The sequence below is a fragment of the Panthera onca genome, chromosome A1, assembly GCF_046562875.1.
Source record: "Panthera onca isolate mPanOnc1 chromosome A1, mPanOnc1 haplotype 2, whole genome shotgun sequence".
Lineage (NCBI taxonomy): Eukaryota > Metazoa > Chordata > Mammalia > Carnivora > Felidae > Panthera > Panthera onca.
The window spans coordinates 59,112,867-59,133,449 of NC_138339.1; the positions used below are offsets into that span (position 1 = coordinate 59,112,867).

Consider the following 20,583-nt stretch of genomic DNA (forward strand, 5'->3'; position numbering starts at 1 on the left):
TGCCGTTTTTGCCTTCTCCCCGCTTATGGGCAGATGGCAGGTTCCAAAGAGACCATGACTGTCTACTGCAAATCACCGACGAGCCAGGCCACCGGCCAGAGCACACAGGGACCCAGGCCTCTGCCAAAGGAAGAAAGTAGTTGAGTTGCTAAAGGATGGGCCTTGGGGTCAGACAGCCCTGGGCTCGAGCCTAATGCTCTGCTGCTCCTTGGCAGTGTGATCTTAAGAAATCATTCAACCTTCCCAAGCCTCGGTTACTTCATGTGCAAAATGGGATTATCAATGCCTACTTTACAGGATTGCTGGGAGGACTAAACGAGATCACATAGGAGAAAAATCTAGCATAGCACCTGGCACCCAGTAAATGCTCTGGGAGTGCTGGCTGTGGTGGACTGCACTCACACAGGACACCTTCCCTTGCTTTCCTAAAGGCCAGCGTGGGCAGAACTTCCTAGATTCTTCCCTATCCCAGAGCACATACTCTCCATGCCACTCCTTTGTGCTTGTCACCTCCTGCATTGCTCTGCCCCTTCTCTGGCATGCACCTCCATTGCCCTAGACTTGAGATGAGGAGAAAGCTTCATCTGAGCTGCCTGCTGTACCCCAAAGCCCCATCCTGATGGTCTGGAACTAACCAGTGCAGGGCCAGGTCCCACCGTCTCCATCAAGCAATGCATTCTTATCATCACCTCCTGCCACACTCAATCTCACAGAGCTGTGTCTCAGCCTGTGCTCTGCTGGTCAAGCCCCAAACCCTTTCAAGTCTCCTATCAGTGCTGTGTGTGTGTGTGTGTGTGTGTGTGCGCGCATGTGCATGCACACACTGCCAGCCTGATGTCCTCAGACTCTGCATCCCAGCAGAAATCCCTTCTTCCAACAGCGGTGCCTGGGGGACACATGTCATCCTTCCCTCTCCTGTCCTTGGGATATCAGTGGTGGGACAACAAATCCATGCTCACGGCCCTGAGACCAAAATCAGTTTCAAAATTTCCTCCATTCTCAAAATGGAGCCTGACATGGGGCTCGATCCCAGGACCCTGGGATCATGACCTGAGTTGAAATCAAGAGTTGGATGCTCAACCGACTAAGCCACCCAGGTGCCCTTGTAGGCTTGGTTTTGAATCAGGAACTTAGCAGATGTCTCTGTATTGTTTGCCTGCTAGTGTGTGAATTACCCGAGTGGTTCTTAAAGTGTTGTCTACTGGCCACTGGGGGTCCTTTAGACTTTTTCAGGGCTCTCTGAGGCTGGAACTACTTTTGTGATAAGATTAAAACATTTTTTTCCATTTTCACTGTGTGAGTAAAATTGCTGGCACCTCAGTAGGAATCAAGGCCATGGCACCATATGATATCAGTGGTCATTATGTTCTTCCCCCTCAAGCACATGACGGTAAGGGGAAAAAAAAAGCCAGTTTCACTGAAGAATGCCCTCCATGAAGCAGTAAAAAAACTATTAATTGCATTAAATATCAACGCTTGAGCATACATCTTTTTTTTAATATTCTGTGTGGCAAAATGGGAGGCATGCACAAAGCTTTTCTGCTTTGGTTGTCTTAAGAAAAAGGTCTGGTGTCACTGACTTACAAGCTGAATTAGCCTTTTTTTCCCCCCCATAAAACACCATTGTTACTTAAAAGAATGACTAGCAAACAGGTTTTTCAGGGATAGGTATTTAGTAAGTAATTTCTCAAAAGTGAACAGAGTGAATCTGTCACTTCAAGGAAAACAATGAACTAGTACTTATTGGCAATGATAAAAATTCAAGCTTGCTTCCAAGTGAAAATTAAAATTTTAGAAAACCCATAACGGCTACATTGAGCAGCATCCCTTTACTGAAAGACTTTTCTGCTGAGATTTCTGGTGATGCATGTTAATGGCTATGACATTTTGGATCCGACATTTTCGATACGGTATAATGCAATGTGTCAGCATCCGAAGATCTGTGTAACTCTGTGAACCAGTATTTACTAAAGGACCAGGGCACAGTGTTACAAGATCATGCACGGGGGCAGGGAAAGCTCCATTCAAAGCACAAGATAGACCCATGGGTTGTAACAGAGTATAAAAAGTTCATTGATAAACTTTTAGGTTCCACACAGCAACTAGCCTGTAACACCATGCAGTTTTGGCATATTATCAAAGAAGAATCTCCACAATTATTTGGAATGGATATTAAAATTCTCCCTTTTTCAACTATGTGTCTATGTGAAGCTGGATTTTCTTCTCGTGCTTGACCCAAAACCCTGTCACAACAGAGTGAGTGCTGAAGTAGGAAATGAACATCCAGTTGCCTTCAACTACATTTCTAAAAATGTCACTCTTCTCAGTTAAATGTCTTTTGGTTTGGTTTTCATAGAAGTATGCTTTTTTTTTTAATACAAACATATAATGTGTAAATTTTTATTTCTAAATGGATTAATAAACACATGTTTAAAAATATTTCTCAGTAGTAGTTTCCAATGTGCTATCAATAGATTTAAGCACGTGAACAAAGGTTCGATGAGAGTCCTCACTGCTTTTGAAAAACATAAAGGGGTCCTGAGACCCCAAAGATGAAGAGCTTCTGGGGTAGGGGGCTAGAGAAGGGGGTTGGGGTCAGACCAAAGTGCCTTCTGATCGTGACTCGGCTGCTTACCAGGGGTGAGGCTTGGGGGGGTGACTTAGTTCTCACCAGTGAGGTGAGTCAGGGGTACTGAGTGAGGGCCTAGCTCGGTGACAGCTTGAATGAGCAAAGGGGAGAGCTACAGGTCTCGGGCAGCCCTCCTCCCAAGGAGAGAGAAGGGCCAGGGGGTTGCAGACGGCTGGCAGGAGAACTGACTTCCCTCTGGTTCTCATTGCCTTGCTCACTAGTGCCTACACTGAACTCCCACACCCTGCCCTTTGGAGAAATGCTACGAAGCTTTTTTTGTTTTTGTTTTTTTCTTCTCAATGAATTAACCTTAATTTTGTTTTGTAAGTTGGCAGCTCTGCCTGAGACCACGGATGATGCCTGAGGGAGCTGGAAAGCCAGCACTGGATCCAAACACTGCATCTAGTCCTTGAAAGCAGAGGCCTCCAAGCCACTGTTTTCTGGGCCTGGCAGCTTTCACTTTCTCTGGCATCAATTTTCCTGCCTTCCCCTCCCTGGACACTCCTCCTCCCCTCCCTCCCCTCCCCTCCCTCTGGGCTCAGAGGTGAGGGCTGCCGTCCTTGGTGCGCTTTGGAAACCAGTGTGGCCAAGGGAAGCACCATCATTTCCAAAGCAGGAAATCAGGTTTCCCCAAGCTCTGAAGTTTACTTATAATTACAGCCAATTATCTTTGTTATTTCAATCTCTATGTCATGAACTCTGGGGAAAAGCCTCTGTGGGCCTGTTTTCATGGCATTTTCTTCTCTTTAGCACATGTCACTTGGCATTCAACTGACCCAAGAAGGAGGCAAGGACCTGGGTCATTTTCGGCAGCCCCCACCCATCGGCACTGCTGGCTGAGGAAAGGGCTCGGAGCTCACTGCACTGAGTGGCGTTGCTCATGCAGACCTCCAGCAGCACAGCCAGGGCCCAAACGCGGGGCTGTTGTGGACTTCTTAGTGACCGCCAAGACTTCCTTCCTTCCCTGGGATCAGCAGGCCTGGTTGCAACCTCCCTGGGTGTCAGGAGATGGGGGAGCCACAACTCACACCCAGGAACCGACCCGCTCTTCACAGACGGCGCCCTACTCAGCTTCCTCCCCAGCAAGCACGGGCAGTGCCAGACACACACTCCCTGCTGGTGTCTGGGATCCAGGGAGAGAGTACGAGCCTGAGATGTGAGTGGGTGATGGCGTGTGAGTGTGTCTTCTCACTCAGGCAGCCTGGGTCCCGTCACATGTCACCCAGCTCTGCTTGCCCCAACCTGCAGCAACTGCCGTGGGGCGTGTGGGGCACCCCCTCCCCTGCTCATTACCTTCTCCTCACCCTGTAGGTTTCAGCTCCGGCTTAATCTCCCCAGAGAAGCTTTCTCTGATCTCCACACCCAAGTGACGCCTCTCTAGTTTCGGGCGTCACTACCTTGTTCCTCTCTTGGAGCACTTTTCAAGGTTGTCATCTCACATGTGCTGCTGAGATGATGGAACAAATGTCCACCTTCCCCAGTGAACCATGGGCCCCACATGGGTGGGGGTCACACCTGTTTTGCTCACCAGTGGCTCCCCGGTGTGAGCAGAGCACCCGACACACCAGGCACTCAATAAACGCACGCTGAGTGAATGAACGAACGCACGCAACAGTGAGTGTGGCTTGTGCTGGCTGTGCTCACCTGCTGTGGCCGGGCTGCTTCTGCACACTCGAGAGAGGCCTCCCTGCCCAGGGACTGGCTGAGCTTTCCGGGGGGCAGAAATGCAGTTTTTTGCACCATAGGAAGAGCCCTTCAGGAAGGGAATGATCTGTCTTTTTTATTTAAGTGGGAGCTTCTGGGGCAGGAACAACCCTGAGGAATTAGTGTCAGGAGCTTGGGCTCTGGAGTCAGATGGCTCCTGGCTGGAGCATGAACAGGATACAGAACTAAGATGACGTCTGTAACATGAGTAGCTTTAAGGTGGAAAAGGATCATATTGGTGGAAGAGCTCAGTAAGCCATAGTGCCAGCTGGGCAGTGTTTTTACGATGATCCTGTGCCATTTCTGGTGTCAGACTGAGAGACTGCTGGGGAATCTAGAAGGTGGAGTCAGAGCAGGGGGCCTGGGGTGATCTAGAAGACAAGACAGGAACCCTCCCGCTTGCATTCTGGAGGGCTAGGTTCTGGTCACCTGCCAGGCAGAGGCACTGGGGAGGAGTTACTCCTGTTCTCAAGTCCACGCTGCTGCCCGACCCACCCTTGGCCGAGGCCCTGCTGCCATCTTGCTGGGACCCCCTCAAAGAGGGGCATCCCAGGCAGTCTTGCTTGAGACACTGGGGACAGAGCTGCTGGTGGGGGGATCTAAGGGTGTTCAGCGGGGGGTGGCAGTACTCACAGTTCAGTCACGTCCTTGGGGATGCCTCTGGGTAGGGTGTGTAGCCCCCTGTCGCTGCACCGCACCACTGTCTCCACGCAGGTGCACTGCTCTGGGCAGAGTGGGCCCAGCTGGCAGCTACTCTCGTCATTGCCTGTGGAGAGCCCCAGAGTGAGCAGGGCGGGAGACAAACCTCTCTGCAGAGGCAGGTGAGCAAGGCCAGGCACCAGGCACCGCGCCATCTTCAGGGAAGGGAAGCCCTCCATTTTGAGCCAGAACCAGGAACAAGGAGCCTGCTGGTCTCACCCAGGGTTAAAGGGAAAAGAATGTGTGCTTGGGTCGGGGAATAGGGTCACCTGTCTTCTACCACATTCAACATAAAATTAAGGCTCAAAAAAACCCCCCAACAAACAAACCAAACCAAAACTTGACCAACCAGAGTATTAGGCAGGAAAGAGGTCATGGTTAACTGAATCAGGAATAATTCAACCTTACTGAAGGAGAGGTCTGGGGGAGGGGGAGAGCCTGGTCTCCTTCCTTCCTCTTTCTCCTCCCTTTCTCACTCCTTCCACTGCCATAATCCCTCTGGAGTGGTAAATGTGTCCCCAGCCCCCATTATACCTTAACCTCAGTTAATCTACAAACCTGTTAATTTGTCTCCAGATAACCTATAGTTGACCCAAGTACTGGCTTGAATTTATGCAAATATGCCCTTTGGAATCCTGACACTCAAAGCCTTGGATCTCCAGGTATTCATAACTCCCTAGCCAGTGACAGAAAATTTCCAGGAGCCCATGTTGAAGTCTGATACTCGGAGCCTCATCACGATGCAGACAGGAAAACTGAGGGCCTGGGCTCCCAGGCACAGCTGTGTAGGTTACATACTGCACAAGGGTGCCTCATCATTGAAGGGGCATTAATCTCACTGACATGATAGATTAGGATATTGAGTACAACAGCGTTCTCATAGATAGTCATAAGTCATCTTGTTTTAACAAAATCAGTGTATTACAACACATTTCTGATTGACAGAAGTAAAATGTCTTTAGAAAGAGGCTCCTTTTCTTAATCTGTAAGAAGGAGCCATATGGCTAGCAGCAGACCTGCAGAGGCCTTCAGAGCCACAGATGCATGCCTGAGGGCAAGTGAGATCTCAGGGGGTCCTGACCTTCAGTCCCCTGCTGCACCTCCCCTCTCTGGTGTCTTTCTTGCCTTCCCTGTCCCTGCCCCTCCTCCACCCCGCCCCCAGCCTTCTCACCTTCACAGGTGAAGTCCTGGATGGCCACATCCTGGATGGGTATCTCCTTGAGGAAGAAAGGCTTTTGGCACCGGGGGTTCCCGCTTACGATCCGCCTCTTCCTCAGCCACTTGCCCAGCCAGGCCAGGTGGCAGTTGCAGTTGAAGGGGTTGGACAGGAGGTTTCTGAGAGGAAAGAAGGGCTCTCTTTGAGTGGTCAGCACCCCCACCCCCCACCCCCATGGGAGTGGGACTTGGGATCCAGGTCTGCAAGCCTGGGGCCCAGCTCTCCAGGCAGGCCGGCTCTGGGTTCTGATAAAGGAGGAAGGAGATCTGGGGAAGGAAGTGCAAACTCTCTTCTAAGATCCAGATGCAGTCTTTGCAAGGGCCTTGTTCCGGACCTCCACACACAGACGCGACCTCGGTCTCCTGACACGCCCTCCCTTCCTCCCTGGGCTCGGGCTGCTGGCTGTCTTCAATCCCTCGGCAGGATTCTCTTACACTTAGCACCTCCACACTGCTGCCCCCTCTCCTGGCATAAATCTCTCTGTGTTGGCCTGGCTTCATTCCTGGCTCAGACGGCCCCTCCCCTAAAAGGAAATGAGGAGTGCTGCCTGTCCCAGTCTTCTCCCCCAGTTGTCTGGTGCCTGCACAGAACCCACAGGCAATGTTTGCCTCCCTCCTTAGACTCTCAGCTCTCCCAGGTGGGGGTCAGCCCTGTCTGTCTGCCCGATGTCTCCAGGATCCAGTATGGCACCAGCACGGCCTCTTTACGGGTACCTATGGAATGCAGTGAGTGGATTGGTGGAGGAATCGGGGAGGGCAGCTGTCAGGCTGTGAGTGTCGCCCAGAGGACTGCAACCGGGCTAAGCAATTCATAAAGCTGTTCTCCCATGCAGATTTGTCACAGCAGCCCAGGGGAGGAGGCAACATTATTCTCATTTCACACATGAGGAAAATAAAGCTTAGGGAGGTGACACAAGAGGCCAGACAGCCCTGAGTGGCTGTGGTCTGACAGGACAATTAAGAGCTTGGGAGTCAGACGTCCCGGGTTTGAATCCTGGCGCTGATGTTCAGCAGCTGCGCAAAGTCAGGCAAGTTTCCTCTCATGTCGAAGCTGGTTTCCTTAATGCTTTGTGACTCTACCTCTCTTGACATCTTTTGTGTCTTTGGATTCCCAGTTTGGAGGCAAACAGGAGGAGTAAAAAGAAGGCTAAAATAAACCAACCTGCTGGTGCTAGTTCCTAACCCACAGTCCCCGGTCTGGCTGTCACTCATTCATTCAATGCATCGGTTTATTCGCCAGTTATATAATGGGCATTTACTTAGTGCCAGGCACAGATAGAGACACTGAGGATATAGCAGTGCACAGAAGAGCTGCACATCCCTGTCCTGGAACCTACATTCCAGCTGATGGGAGGCAGACAGTGCACAACCAACAACACAAAGGTCAGTTGTAATAGTATATTAGGAATGGTCAGTGCTACGGAAAAGGTTAAGGAGAGCAGGGCTGAGGAACTGGGGGTGATGGCACAGGAGGAGAGTGGGGCGAGGCGATGGACACTTAAGCAAAGAATGGATGGTGGGGAGGGAGGCCAGGGGAAGGCCGTTTCAGGTAGCGGGAGTGGGTCCGGGGTGCGGTGGGTGGGTGGGGGCAGTAGGGAGGCTGGTGGGGCTGGCCTGGAGGGAGCTTTGGAGGGACTGGATGGCGTGGGCTTTTTAGGACCCCTACAATTTGGCTTTTATTCCCAGTGAGGCAGGTGTATGGGAACATAACAATGGGCAGCAATACAAATGCAGCAAAAGCCTTTCTCTTCTGACTTCCAGAGTCACTGGGGAAGGAAAGAGTGAATGGACCAGCACCTGAGGTTAAAGGAGCCACATAGAAGTACTAGGAACAACCATAAAGGCTAACGTGTTCAGGCCCCTGCTGTGTGTTTTATAAATATTAGTAGATTTGATCCTCATAACAATCCTACCAGACAGATTTTACCGAAGGAACAACTGAAACACTGAGAGGTGAAGTAACTTTTCTAAGGTCACGTAGCTAATAGGAGGTAAAGCCAGGATTTGAACCCAGGAGCTTTGGCTCTAGAGCCCATCACTTTATCATTATTCTAAACAGCCCCTTTTACCAATATAGTAAAAGTGCTCCTGGGCAGGAGTACTCATTAGGTGTCCTGAGAGCTAGAGTCTAATTCTGGTTCTGGTATACATTTAAGCAGCCAGAGGCATCATTTAAAAATCCCTGTCAGGTCATGTCACTGGCCTGCTTAAAACCTTCCGTGGCTTCCTGACATGCATTGGATGAAGATAAGAGTAGTCCATGGCAGGCCTGTAGCCTGGTCTCCCAGAGAGAGCAGGGCAGGGGCAGAGAGAGAGAATCCCAGGCAGGCTCCACGCTGCTAGCACAGAGCCTGACATGAGGCTCAAACTCACGAGCCATGAAATCATGATCTGAGCTGAAACCGAGTTGTACGCTTAACCAACTGAGCCACCCAGGCGCCCCATATCTCACCCTCTCTTACTCTGTGCTCTGGACCATGTTGGACTTTTCTCAGTCTTGTACATTTGCTCTGTAGCAACCTACCACAGGGCCTTTGCACGCGTTCTTTCCATGGAAGGAAAGCACTTTCCATGGAAGCACTTCCCACTTTCTTGAACAAGTTAACTCCTACCCACCTTCCAGAACATAGCTCCAGTGTTCCTTGACAAAGCCTGTGGTGGGTTTTCATATCACTGTGGACCTCCCTTCTGTGTCAATTTACTATTCTGTGAGCTCCAGGAAGGAGGGACCATGTCTGTGAATCCTTAGCACCTAGACGGTGCCTGGCACATGGAGGGAGCCTAGCAAATGGTTATTAAGTTGAAAGATGGGTAAATAACCTTGGCCAAAGATAGTAGGGAGCTGCCAGGGCAGAGGTCTGCAGGAGAGGGGCCCAGGGTCAGTGTGCAGTGGGCACAGGGGGACTTACATGGTGGATAGGGAGACAAGTGTGGTGAAGGCTCCAGGGGTGATGGTGGTGATCCGATTGTCATAGAGGGACAGCAGCCTCACTGAACTCAGGCCAGCAAAGGTGTCATTGCTGACACAGTTGATCAGGTTACTCCTCAGCATCCTGCAAGAAGAGGGGTGGAGATGAGGGGAGCACAGGCATTATCTTCTCCTCCCCACCACAGAGCCACCACCACACAATGTGTGTGTGTGTGTGTGTGTGTAGGTGGGATGCCAACTCCAAGCCCAGACTAGTCATGTTGCTGAGGTTTGTTCTGTGATAGTAGGGTCTGGGTCCCCACCGGGGCTACATGTATGTAAATGTGTACGTACATTCTTGCCTGTGCTTGCTTTGTGTTCAGTGAAACTTGGTGTCAAGATGTGGCTGTGGACATCAGCTTGAGTGTGTGTGTGTGCCTGTATGTACATGCTTATTTGTGTATGTGCTTATGTGCATACTGTGTGTGTATCATTGTTATGCATATGTGTGTATGTGTTATGTGGGTAAACGTGCATGTGCCTCTATCAGCATGTTTCCAGTACGAATCTATATATGTGTACAGCTTAGGGCAAGTATCTTTCAGTGTGTGTGTGTTGAGGGTGCTAAGTTCTTTCCCATCAAGGGTTGGGAAATGTATAGCGCCTCTCTGGCTCTAGGAAGAAAGGCACTCAACAGGTCAGGACAGACCCGGGCCCAGGAGCTGCCCGGCAGCCTTTGTAATCCGCCTCTGATGCCCTTGCCCTCCCATCCCCTTCTGGGACTTGGCCCAGGCCCTGGGCACTCACAAGGTCTTGAGGCTGCTGAGGCCGCGGAACATGCGCCCATGCACCGTTTCCAGCTGGTTCCCAGTCAGCATCAGCTCCTGCACGTTTGCCGCTCCATCAAAGGCACCCTCTCTCACCTCCTTGATCTTATTGTTGCTCAGGTTTCTAGAAGGAGGGGACAGAGTGGGGCAGGGTGCAGGAAGGGAATCGTCAGCTCTGCAGCCAGTAGGGACTCTCAGGCACCTCTGGATGGTGGGGCTTCCTGAGGTTTGGTCTTCAGCACCTGCGGCCATGGAGCAGGGACCCCAATCCACACAGGTGGGGTTGCTGTATGAAATGGGCCGTGCGGAACTTAAAGTCTTTTCAGGGTGTTCCTCTTCCCTGGGGATGAGCAGATTTAAAATGGTGCTTCTAAAACTGATTTTCTCCCTTCAACAGAAGCTCTAGCCAAGCGGTGCTTCTCAAGTGGGGGGCAGGACAAAAACACAAAATGTGCCCTCAGTGGGGGTGGGACATCTGCAGAACTTCCAGCTCTACAGTTGAGATCCTCGAAGTAAATGTCCTCGATGTAAATAGATACCTTCTGGTTACTACTTTTTCAGCATTGATTGTGTATTAGGTTCCGTGTGAGGGGTTAGGACCACGGAATCACATCGAATCCTTAAAATAATGGCTCTCAGAGGAATATTAATGTATATTATCATTGTCTCACTTTATGGATGAGGGAACTGAAGTTCAGAGAATTTATTAAGTAACTTGCCCAAAGTCACGCGCTGATAGAAAAGAGATTGGGTCCCCGCTTTCTGGTGCATAAAAAGTCCTCCAGGGAGCTGCCTCTTTCTCGAGTGAATGTTCCTTTGGTGATATGGATACTCACACCCATCCTTACTGCTTTGCAGAATTCAGAGCTTGGGGTATTGGATTTTCTTACAGTCCTAGCAACCTTGGTCCTATCAAGTCTTGGGACTGCCCCTTCTGAGTCTGCCCCTGAGCTCTGAAAGATGGTCTTTCCCTCAGATGTCTAATCACCACATGCCAGGCCTCATGAGAGATCCTGCAGGGCCGCTGGTGCTGGGAGTCCCTCCGGGCTCTTCCTGGCAGGGGGTCTCCATGGACCACCCAAAATGGTCAGGCCTGAAATGCATTCAGGGCAGGATGGATGGAGTGGAAAGTGATGGTGTTTACACAAACTGGGGGAAGAATCCAGTCTCTGGAGCAAATGCCTGACACAGGGAATAGTGTTTTGTGAACAGTGACATCTGCAGGTGCAGAAGAAGCCTACTAACCCACTAAGCACACTGATGTGGTTGGGACCGAGGGCTCACCGGAAATGAACAAGCTGGCGCATTTTACGGCTGGGAAAACTGAGGCCCAGACAGGTGAGGATGTGGCTCCAGGTCCCGGAGTAGCACCCTGAGCTCCTGGTACTTGTGTTTCTCTCCTGCACCAGTCTCATGCAGCTCTGGGCTCACCCATGGCATCCCCAGGGGATGAAGCCTCCCTCATCAGCTGGCTCTGAGCAAGTGATGGAACTGGGCACCCGTGGGCTTGACGCCAGCCCCTTGCCTTCTTTCCAGGCAGGGACTGGTCCTGCAAGGCATGGCAGTACTCACACCTGTGCACAGGTGCGGAAGAAACAGCTGGTACTCTGACTGCTCCCTTGGTGCTCCTGTCATAGCCCTGCTCTCCTCCCACTTTCTGCCCTGCCTGGGAACCAGGAGCAATACTCCTCAGCATCCTTCCCCCAAGGTCTGAGAGAGCTGGGAGACTCTAACTGGATTTCTGCTCTGTACCCTTGACTGGCTCTCCTTAAATTCAGCCTGTTTTCTTATAAATCCTGGTAGTCCTGGTCCAGGATAACCCAGGAATGGAGGTAATGCACTGGGGAGACTGCAAATTACCCCCAAATTAGACATGGGAGGAGAGATAAAGGCTCTCCCAGCAGCTATAACTCATCTGAATGCCAGAGGAGCGGGAGTTTGCTCCAGAGAGTTAGGTTCCTTGGGGAATTAAAGTACACAGGACGGGCAATGAAGATGAGTTAAAGCAGCCATGAAGGGGGAGGGCTCCCATTTCCTGACATCTGTTTCTTTAAATGAACAAAATTAACATCACATTACTGTAAGGTTTGTGAATTGGATTTCCTCAGGCTGGGAGAAGGGAAAACATAAGGAGAGCACAAAAGGAGGGGATAGAATTTTCCAGAAGACCAGGCTGCTGTTGTCTCTCCATTCATCAAAGCACTGCTCAAACCTATAGGCAGCTTGAGGCAAGCACTCCATACACAAAACAAGGACATCAGGGTTTTGTAGGAACTCTGTCTTACTCTCAGATCAGGATCTTCCTGAAGACACCCCAGATCCCAGGAACCCCAAGATGTAAAACCAGGACCACTCAGGAGGCCTCTCTCCATTTTTGTCTCCACCAATGGACCTGAAGGAATATGGCTACATCATGGCTTTGACTCTGACGTGGATGGGATATTACACTTGAAAGGGTCCAGCCTTGGACACTATGCAGACTTGGGGTCTGTTCAGAGGGGCAGAGGCAGGACAGCCCCAGTGAGCCTGTACCTTTCAGACCTTCTTCTCATCTTTCCAAGAAACACTGAGGCCCCTGTAGGCTGGGGTTTGTCTAGCTACCCCTGGGAAGCCTGAGTCTGAGAAGGCAAGCCCAGGCCTCTTCTAGCCCATGGTTCGTAAGACAGTGCATAAACTCTGGCAACAGGCCAAGCGTCTGTAATCCTGTTTAAAGCCCAGTCCCAGACGAAAACTTAGTGGGGAGAGAGCTATGTGGATTTTTCTAGAAACTGAGGATACTGGGTCATAATGAAAGAGCACTCTGGCACACTGTCAGGTCAGGGAGGTCCTATCCACCTTTTTATGAACCTCTCCCTCCCCCTGAGGTAGAAATTCTATTTCAAGCTGGGGTCACAAGCTCAAATGTCCCCAGGGCCCAGGATGGTGACTTAAAGTAGAAAGCAAGTCCAGTGGGGACAGCACAGGCCACAAGCCCAGCGACCAGGAAAGCACAGGCCCTATTTAAGGGGGAGGCTGTCCCTCACTTCAACTCCACTGGAGCCATTTGGGAATGCAGGCCATGTTTTGCCAGATCTTCTGACTTTCCAAAAGATGCCAGAAATTTGGATTTTTGTGTGAACGATCCTGATTTTTAAAAGTGGGCAACTAATTCTTATTAAAAACACAACTAGTGCCAACAAATCCACCTGTGTATACCTGATTTAGGCTAGAGGGCTGCTGGGCATTAGCCTGTGGCTGAGATTCTCCTTCACAATAAGGACTGACATAGAAGTCTGCCTGAGGACTGTAGTCCATGTGACTTCCTTCATTTGAAGAGTCACTTTGAATTATCACAGTACTAATAAACCTTTTGGGTAATGGCTTATACATTTTTTTTTTTCTTTTTGGTATACTTAGTACATGTGATACTCATGGAGATCTCATGATTCTAACAGGACAGGTAAAAGCACAGAGCTTCAGACAGAGTTTGGAAAGGCACACACCATGGAGCTTAAACACCTGATTTTATGTTCCTTCTCCTTGGCCCCTGTGCCCTGTCAGGGTCAGGTTGAGAGTGTAACCCCACAGTCCTTAGGGAAGCTTAGCCGACTTGGGCACAGGGCACTGCTGGCTTTAACCTTACTCTGATCCAGTTGAGAGCCACAACCTCTACGGGGATATAGGGATGGTGATGGGTCCCAGTTTAAGGGCCTTAACAAAAAGAGTTGCCGTCACGTTATTTTAAATAACTGGTTGTAGCTGGTGGTCTTTGGGACCAGATCTGTTCCATGGGTCATTTGCTTGGTTGGCTAGCACTATGCATATGCATTTATGCACACATACATGTGCACACATGCATTTACTGCCTTCAGAGATGCATGCATTCCCCACTGTTACCACTGCTGGTGTTGCAGCTTCAGTTTTTGTTTTTGTTTTTAAATGTTTATTTGAAAGAGAGCACTAGCACGGGTGGGGGGAGGGGCAGAGAGAGAGAGGGAGATAGAATCCCAGGCTGGATCTGCATTGTCAGCATAGAACCAGACACAGGGCTCAATCTCACGGGCTTGATCTCATGAACCAGGAGATCATGACCCGAGCTGAAATCAAGTGTTGGATGCTCAACTGACTGAGCCACCCAGATGCCCTTGCTGCTTGAGTTTTAACCTTGGATAAGGTGCCTTCTATGTTTCAGCTTCCTTATTTGTAAAAGGAAACAATCTCAAAGCTTTTTTGGTTCTCTTGGTGGGAGTTAAATGGATTAGTATCAGTACAGTCTGGGGCAGAGTACAGTGTTTAGTAACCATTAATGGCTAGCTATTATTATTGTTATTATTAACACTGCCCTGTACCCAGCTCCTTTCCACATTTGTGCTACTTCCTGGGTCCTGAAAGTATTTGAATTTGCAACTCCTGTTTTATTTATTTTATTTTATTTTATTTTATTTATTTGAGAGAGACAAAGACAGTGTGAGCGGGGGAGAGGCAGAGAGAGGGAGAGACAGAATCCTAAATAGGCTCTGTGCTGACAGCAGGGCCCAAACCCACAAACCCCCGAGATCATGACCCGAGCCAAAAACACAAGTCAAATGCTTAACCGACTGAGCCACCCAGGCATCCCTATTTATTTTTAAAAAATGTTTATTTATCTATTTTTAGAGAGAGTGAATATCAGTGGGGGAGGGGCAAAGGGGGAGAGAATACCAAGCAGGAATTCTCAGCTCTCGCTGAGCATGGGGTTCAATCTCACGAACCCTGGGAGCATGACTTGAGCTGAAATCAAGAGATGGCCCCTTAGCCGACTGAGCCACCCAGGCGCTCCCATACTTATTTCTGATCCTCATCATAACTTACAAGGAAGGCGGATTTATTCCTATTATGTAAATAATATAACTAAGGCTCAGCAAGGCTAAGGACACTCCTAGGGTCACACAGCAGGAGAGGGACAGAGCTGAACTCAGAAGAAACATAGGTCTGTTCTTTCCCCACACATGGATTTCTGGCTGCTGAAGGGATTATCTGGCAACCCTGACCTTCATTCCAGCAAGGTAAATACTGGGACAAGCCAAGCAACCGGTGCCTCCTTGGGCGAGAACTGGGTCTGTGTTTTGCCACAGTCCCCACCACTCTCTTGTTGCTTGGATGTGGATGCTGGGAGTTGGTTGCCACTTATCATTGTGTTTGTGCTATTGTTTTCTTGGTACACAGAAATGGTTCTCTGTTCTCCCATCCCTGTTACAAATGGGAAGATGAAAGATAGACTCAAAGTGCATGAACTCCACTGAACATGGTGTGTGTGGGGGTAATATTGCTTTATGGAAGCAAATACTACTTGATCCTGTTTACTGTGCAGATATGTACTTGGCCAGCCTTACTCATTTTGATACCTGCCTTATCTCCATATACATGGAAGTTTCTGTTTTGAGGTTTAAAAAAGCACACCTTTCTCAAGTTTGAATTCAAAAGGGCATTTCCTTGCAGGTGATGGGTGATGTCTATGCTTGGCCTCTGAAGCTTAACACACAGGCAGCCACAATCCTCACCAGGACCCACATGTGTCCCTCTCTCATCTGTCCCTTCAGAGTGCTGCTGCTCCCAGTTACAGAGCAGTTGACAGGCCATGGGCAAGGTGGTGGCCGTGGGCAGGGAGGGAAGGAGGAGGGTACTGCACGGGGCAGGGGAAGGTCTTTCTCCTCTTTGCCTGCAGGGGACTGATGGGGGGGGGAAGACTGAAGAACAAGACAAAAATTAAGGGTTACAGTCAGTTCCCATTATTCATGGTGGCTATATTCTATAAAGTCACCGGGGAAAAATGAATTAGGGAATGCTGAACCATTGCTCCTAGAGGACATACAGGGTTAGGTTCCTGTGAGTCTCTGGTCACAACATTTTCATCAGCTGATCAATACATAACATTGTCTGATATGTGTTTCTGCTTAAAGACACCTTATTTTAATATACACTGTTGATTTATTTACATTGTACTCACAGCCTACAGCCCTATAACTCATGTCTGAACAAAGCTATGTAACACACATTTTCTCCATAAGGCACATCACAGCCTTCTTGTGCTTAGGAAGGCTAGATAGCCCTTCAGCACTATGGAAAGATCTAAAACTAGGGCCCTTTAAATAGCAAAATCACTGACAAAAAGCGTAAACATGCGAAAGGATGTGGCACCAAATATGCTGTGAAAAGGACACCTATTTACAGTCTGAGAGCTGCAACGAGAAATCAGAGCATGCGTGGCCATTTTTGATTTCAGCTGAGAACATACGTGTAGGAGGCTCAAAGTTTTTTGCTGTTCCGTCCATGTCTACAAATGAGTATGAAAGCACTGTATTGATTTTGAGATTACAAATAAGTTTCAGTGAGTAAGCCAATTAGCAAATATGGGATTTGTGAGTAATGAGGCTTAATTGTATTTCCTTTGTTCCACAGGCAAACCCAACTCTGGGGCCAGGAGATGTGGACTCTGGGGTGAGAGGCCAAGGAGAAGGGAGTTAGATGGTAGAGAGTCCCCATGGGTGCTGGTTCCTCTGCTAGGGCACGTGGGAAGGGAGGATGAAGGGAAGCGAGCCCACCTGCACACTAGTGCGATGACAGATGAACCCACGTATGAGTGCCAGCTCTGACATTTATTGGCTGTGTGGTCTCAGACAAGTCATAAAACCTCTTTGAGCCCTGACAGCCTCCTCAGCCACACAAAGAGGAGTGTGAAGCAGCAGCAGGCAGGTATATAAGGACTTCATGAGATGATGTGCATGAGGCAGGGAATGTGGCCCCTGGCCCAGGACAAATACTCCCTTAGCTCAGCCACATTATTCTTGTCTGGCCCAAACTCCCAGGCAGGGAGAGGGTTATGAGGACAGGCAGCCATGGCATTGGAGAAGCCAGCGTAAGCACATGGACCCTTTGCCTGAGGTCAGGCTCCACTCAGGCCCGGGGACACCGAGACTGCAGCTCAACATACAAGACATCTGGCATTTCTGCTCCAAGGTCTGATGCAGAAGCCTCTAGAGGCCATCTAAAAACAGACCTTTCACCTGTCACCTTGTAAAAAGTATGAAGTGATGTGCATCCTAGACCTCTGAGTTCCATTGCTGGACCTTACCTGAGTCCCTCTTAACACTCCTTGGGGTAGGTGTTGGGTGTGGGGGATCAGGATGAACAGAGGGGACCTGGAGACTTCGGGATGCTGTAGAATGCATGATCTGCAGAATAACTGACAATGTAAAAACAGTGAAGTTTCATTTTGGTCTGTCTCTGTATGGCTATGCCTTCCTGTCCTACTTCTAAATACATGTCCAGTGTGGGGTCAGGAGGAGGCTGAGAAGGGCTGGAGCAGAGGTGAGGGGGCCACCAATGCCTTGGCACATGGCTCTAGTCTGCAGGACAGACCCTGGCCAGGGCCTGGAGGCTGCTGCTAAGTTCCCGAGGCTGACTTACATTTTCCGCAGGCTGGGCAACTTCTTGAAGATCCCAGTGGCCTCTAGGACAGATATGTCATTGTCATTCAGTCGCCTGCATGGGAAATAAGCAGACAAGGTAGTGGGGTAGCTGAGGATGGGGCGCCTCCTTTGCTGCCCTCCATGGGACCCTCCCACAGCTCCCCCATGGCTTGAGCTGAATTGCCACCAGGACCTCACACTCAGCTGAGGTCAGCAGAGCTGGGGAAAGTCAGAGAGAAGGAGGGGCCGAAAGGTGCTGCCTCACTGTGTGCCCCTGGGATGTGTAAAGTCAAAGATAACCCTCACACTAACAACACTAATAATGAAGACCACCATCATTTATGCCGGGTTTGCCCGTGCCATGCATGGTTCAATATGAATTCTGTGCTTTGCATTCTCTTACTTGATCCTCTTAACCCCCTTAGGAGGTAGGCACCATCACTTCTATTTTATAGCTAAGAATCAGACGCTCAGACCTGAGAAGCAACATGCTTGATGTGAGGAAACTCGAGGAAGACCAGACTCAGACCCAGGTGTGATGGTTCCACACATGCTGTGCCCTCACCCCGACCATGCTGTAGCTTTTTAGCTCTTCCATTTGTGGACCAACCAACACATCCTTTTATTAGCATGGATAATTGGAGGCTCAGATAGATCTAATCATTTTAGTGTTTTCTCGCTTTTGACAATTACTTACAGCCATCTTTCTATTATATTGTAAGCTTAGTAAGGACCTGGGGGGACCATCTGCTTTGTTCATTGTGGAGGCTGATGGGCCTAGCACAGTGCCTGGCTCACGGAGGGTGTTCAGAAAATATTTGTATAATGAATGGACTGTCTTTATGTTTGAGGAAGCTATTCCTGGGGAGCGGGGAGGGGATGCCTAGGTGTCTATCCTGTGCCAAGGATGCAGAGGACAGCCACGGAGTGCCCATGTGACTGAGCCGGGAGGGGGCTGCCTCCAGAGGACCCTGCTTGGGCTGGCTCAGGGTGATGGGGTGTGGGGACATGTAGGGAGTTCCAGACCAGGTAGTACTTACAGATCAGTGACGTATTCAGGGAGGTGGCTTGGGATGCGGGCCAGCTTCTGGTTGGAGCAGTCCACAATGGTGCCCTCACAGCGGCACTTCTCGGGGCACACAAGGTCCATGAAGCACTCGCTGCTGAACCTGCTGCGGTAATCCTCTGAGCCTAGGCGGGGCCAAAGAGGGGGGCGTCAGGACCACCGGGGCTCCCGGCCCAGCTGAGGTTGTTGGCAGGGGGATGGGGAGGCACATGGGGGTGGTGGTGGGGAGGGCCCAGTGACAGCATTGCCTTCATGCGTGGCCACCTTGCTGGTGCCCTCTCTACCCCAGATCCCCACTTTCCATTTAGTCTTTGTCATTCATGATTTCAGTCCTCTGGGAAACCAGGCTCAAGCTCTGTGGGCTCTTAAGCTTTGGTGGGTCACGGACCTTTTTGAGAAGCTGATGCAAACTTATGTTCTCCTCAGAGAAATGCTCTTAGGTGCATGTGTGCAGAATTTGTCCTATAATTTGGGGTGGAGAGTACTTAGTCCATGATGCCCATCATCTGTGGACTGTCTAAATGTCCATGAAAAGTCCAAATGAAGAGATTCTGATGGGGTTTTGATGAGGGCTGTCAGGGCGAGGATGAGGTAAGAGAGGGGGGTTCACACTCAGTTATCTTCAAGCAAGTAAGGAAACAATAAAGGAGGCCCAGCATATGGTGGTCAATGACTGTTGACACTAGACTTCAGCATTGAAAACAATAACGAGGGTTGGGGACCTTGGGATTTGAAGCCCACTGCCCTAACGCTCGGGAATTTGGCTCAGAGTTGCCTGATGATCCTCTTTAAAAACACAGTAGTAATAAATTAACATTTAAAAACTGTCAAGACAAGCACAGCTCTTGTGAGGGTCCGAATGATTTGCCCGATCTTTTGAGAATAAGCTCTGTTCAACCACAGTGAAAGGCCAGTTCTTAGCTGGAACTAAGATTTATTTTTTTGACATTGACTTTCTCCTGAGGTCACACAGTAATGGCAACAGTATCAATAAGTGATGTCTCACAAGATGTCCAGGGGTATTGCTTTATTGATTAGAAATACTCCCTTGCTTGGTACCTGGGCAAACTTCGTGAGACCAGCAATCACAGCGGAGGTGACTGGGGAAACCCTGGCTCTCCTACCAGCCACCAGCTAGTTGGCAGGGGCCAACGTTTCATTAGCACCATGCTAGGTACAAAACGTGGGCTTGGTCCATGTTTGCCCGAGGTGTAAACAGGATGTGCCGTTAGCACATCAGTTGTCCTGTAAGTATTTCTGAAAGTGTTTCAGAGAACATGGACATCACTGGAGTGCTTAACTGGTTGAGACAGACCTTGGTGATCTTATCTGCATTAGGGGCAACGTGGGGCACTAGCAGCTCAGAAGTTTTAGCAGTAGTGGGTTTGTCCAGGCTCTGGCACTCACTAGCCTCAGTCTGTCCACATGTAAAATGGGAATCTAGTATTTGCCCCTATCTCACAGGGGTGGTCATGAAAATGCAAGGAAGAGCGAGGCAGTGAAGAGTCTCTGGGGAAGGGTAAAGAATCGTATAAATATTTATGATTCTACTACAATTGTTTTCAAGAACTTAGTGGAATATTTGGCATATCAGAGGCCATTAAAATATCAGTGTAGCTAGTGATAATAGCTGACATTTATGGAGCACAGACCATGAACGAGGCACTATTCATCAAACTTCAAATGGGCTCACCCATTTGATCCCTGCAACACTCTCGAGATCATTGTGACTCCATTTTATAGAAGAGAAAACTGAGGCTCTCAGGTCAATTGATATATGACAGAGGGATGAACCCAGTCAGGCTGAAGCCAAGGCTTGTGTGATTAATACTATGGTTTCCTGCAGATGTGCATTTTGACAAAACCTTTATTCCAGTCCTTCTAGAACTGATCATAGAGTCCAACTTGGCAGAGGTAGATTGATTGGCATTTTCCTGCAGAGGGCTATGGGAGGCAGGAAGCAGACATCTTCCATGCTCTTGGTTTCTTCCCCCTCACCTTATCAACCTATGCCAATTCCTGACTGGGAATGAAGTCTCTGATTCTGAAGTGTCTTCTACTTAAGACAGAGGATCAGAGGCCTGGACCTTTCCCTCTGCTCCCTCCTT

General features: G+C 49.5%; 1 protein-coding gene across 3 annotated transcripts in view; it reads right to left on the reverse strand.

Annotated features, from left to right (window-relative positions):
* The window catches only part of SLIT3 (slit guidance ligand 3), a 687,161-nt gene that overhangs the window by 61,218 nt on the left and 605,360 nt on the right, over positions 1-20,583 (reverse strand). For all 3 annotated transcript variants that reach the window (XM_078446678.2, XM_060634984.3, XM_060634985.3), the window contains exons 15-20: positions 18,450-18,600; positions 17,408-17,482; positions 9,963-10,106; positions 9,157-9,300; positions 6,204-6,367; positions 4,967-5,099 (exon numbers count right to left, since the gene is read on the reverse strand). In XM_078446678.2, coding sequence (XP_078302804.2) covers positions 4,967-5,099; positions 6,204-6,367; positions 9,157-9,300; positions 9,963-10,106; positions 17,408-17,482; positions 18,450-18,600 — 811 coding nt within the window. The remainder of the gene's footprint in view (positions 1-4,966; positions 5,100-6,203; positions 6,368-9,156; positions 9,301-9,962; positions 10,107-17,407; positions 17,483-18,449; positions 18,601-20,583) is intronic.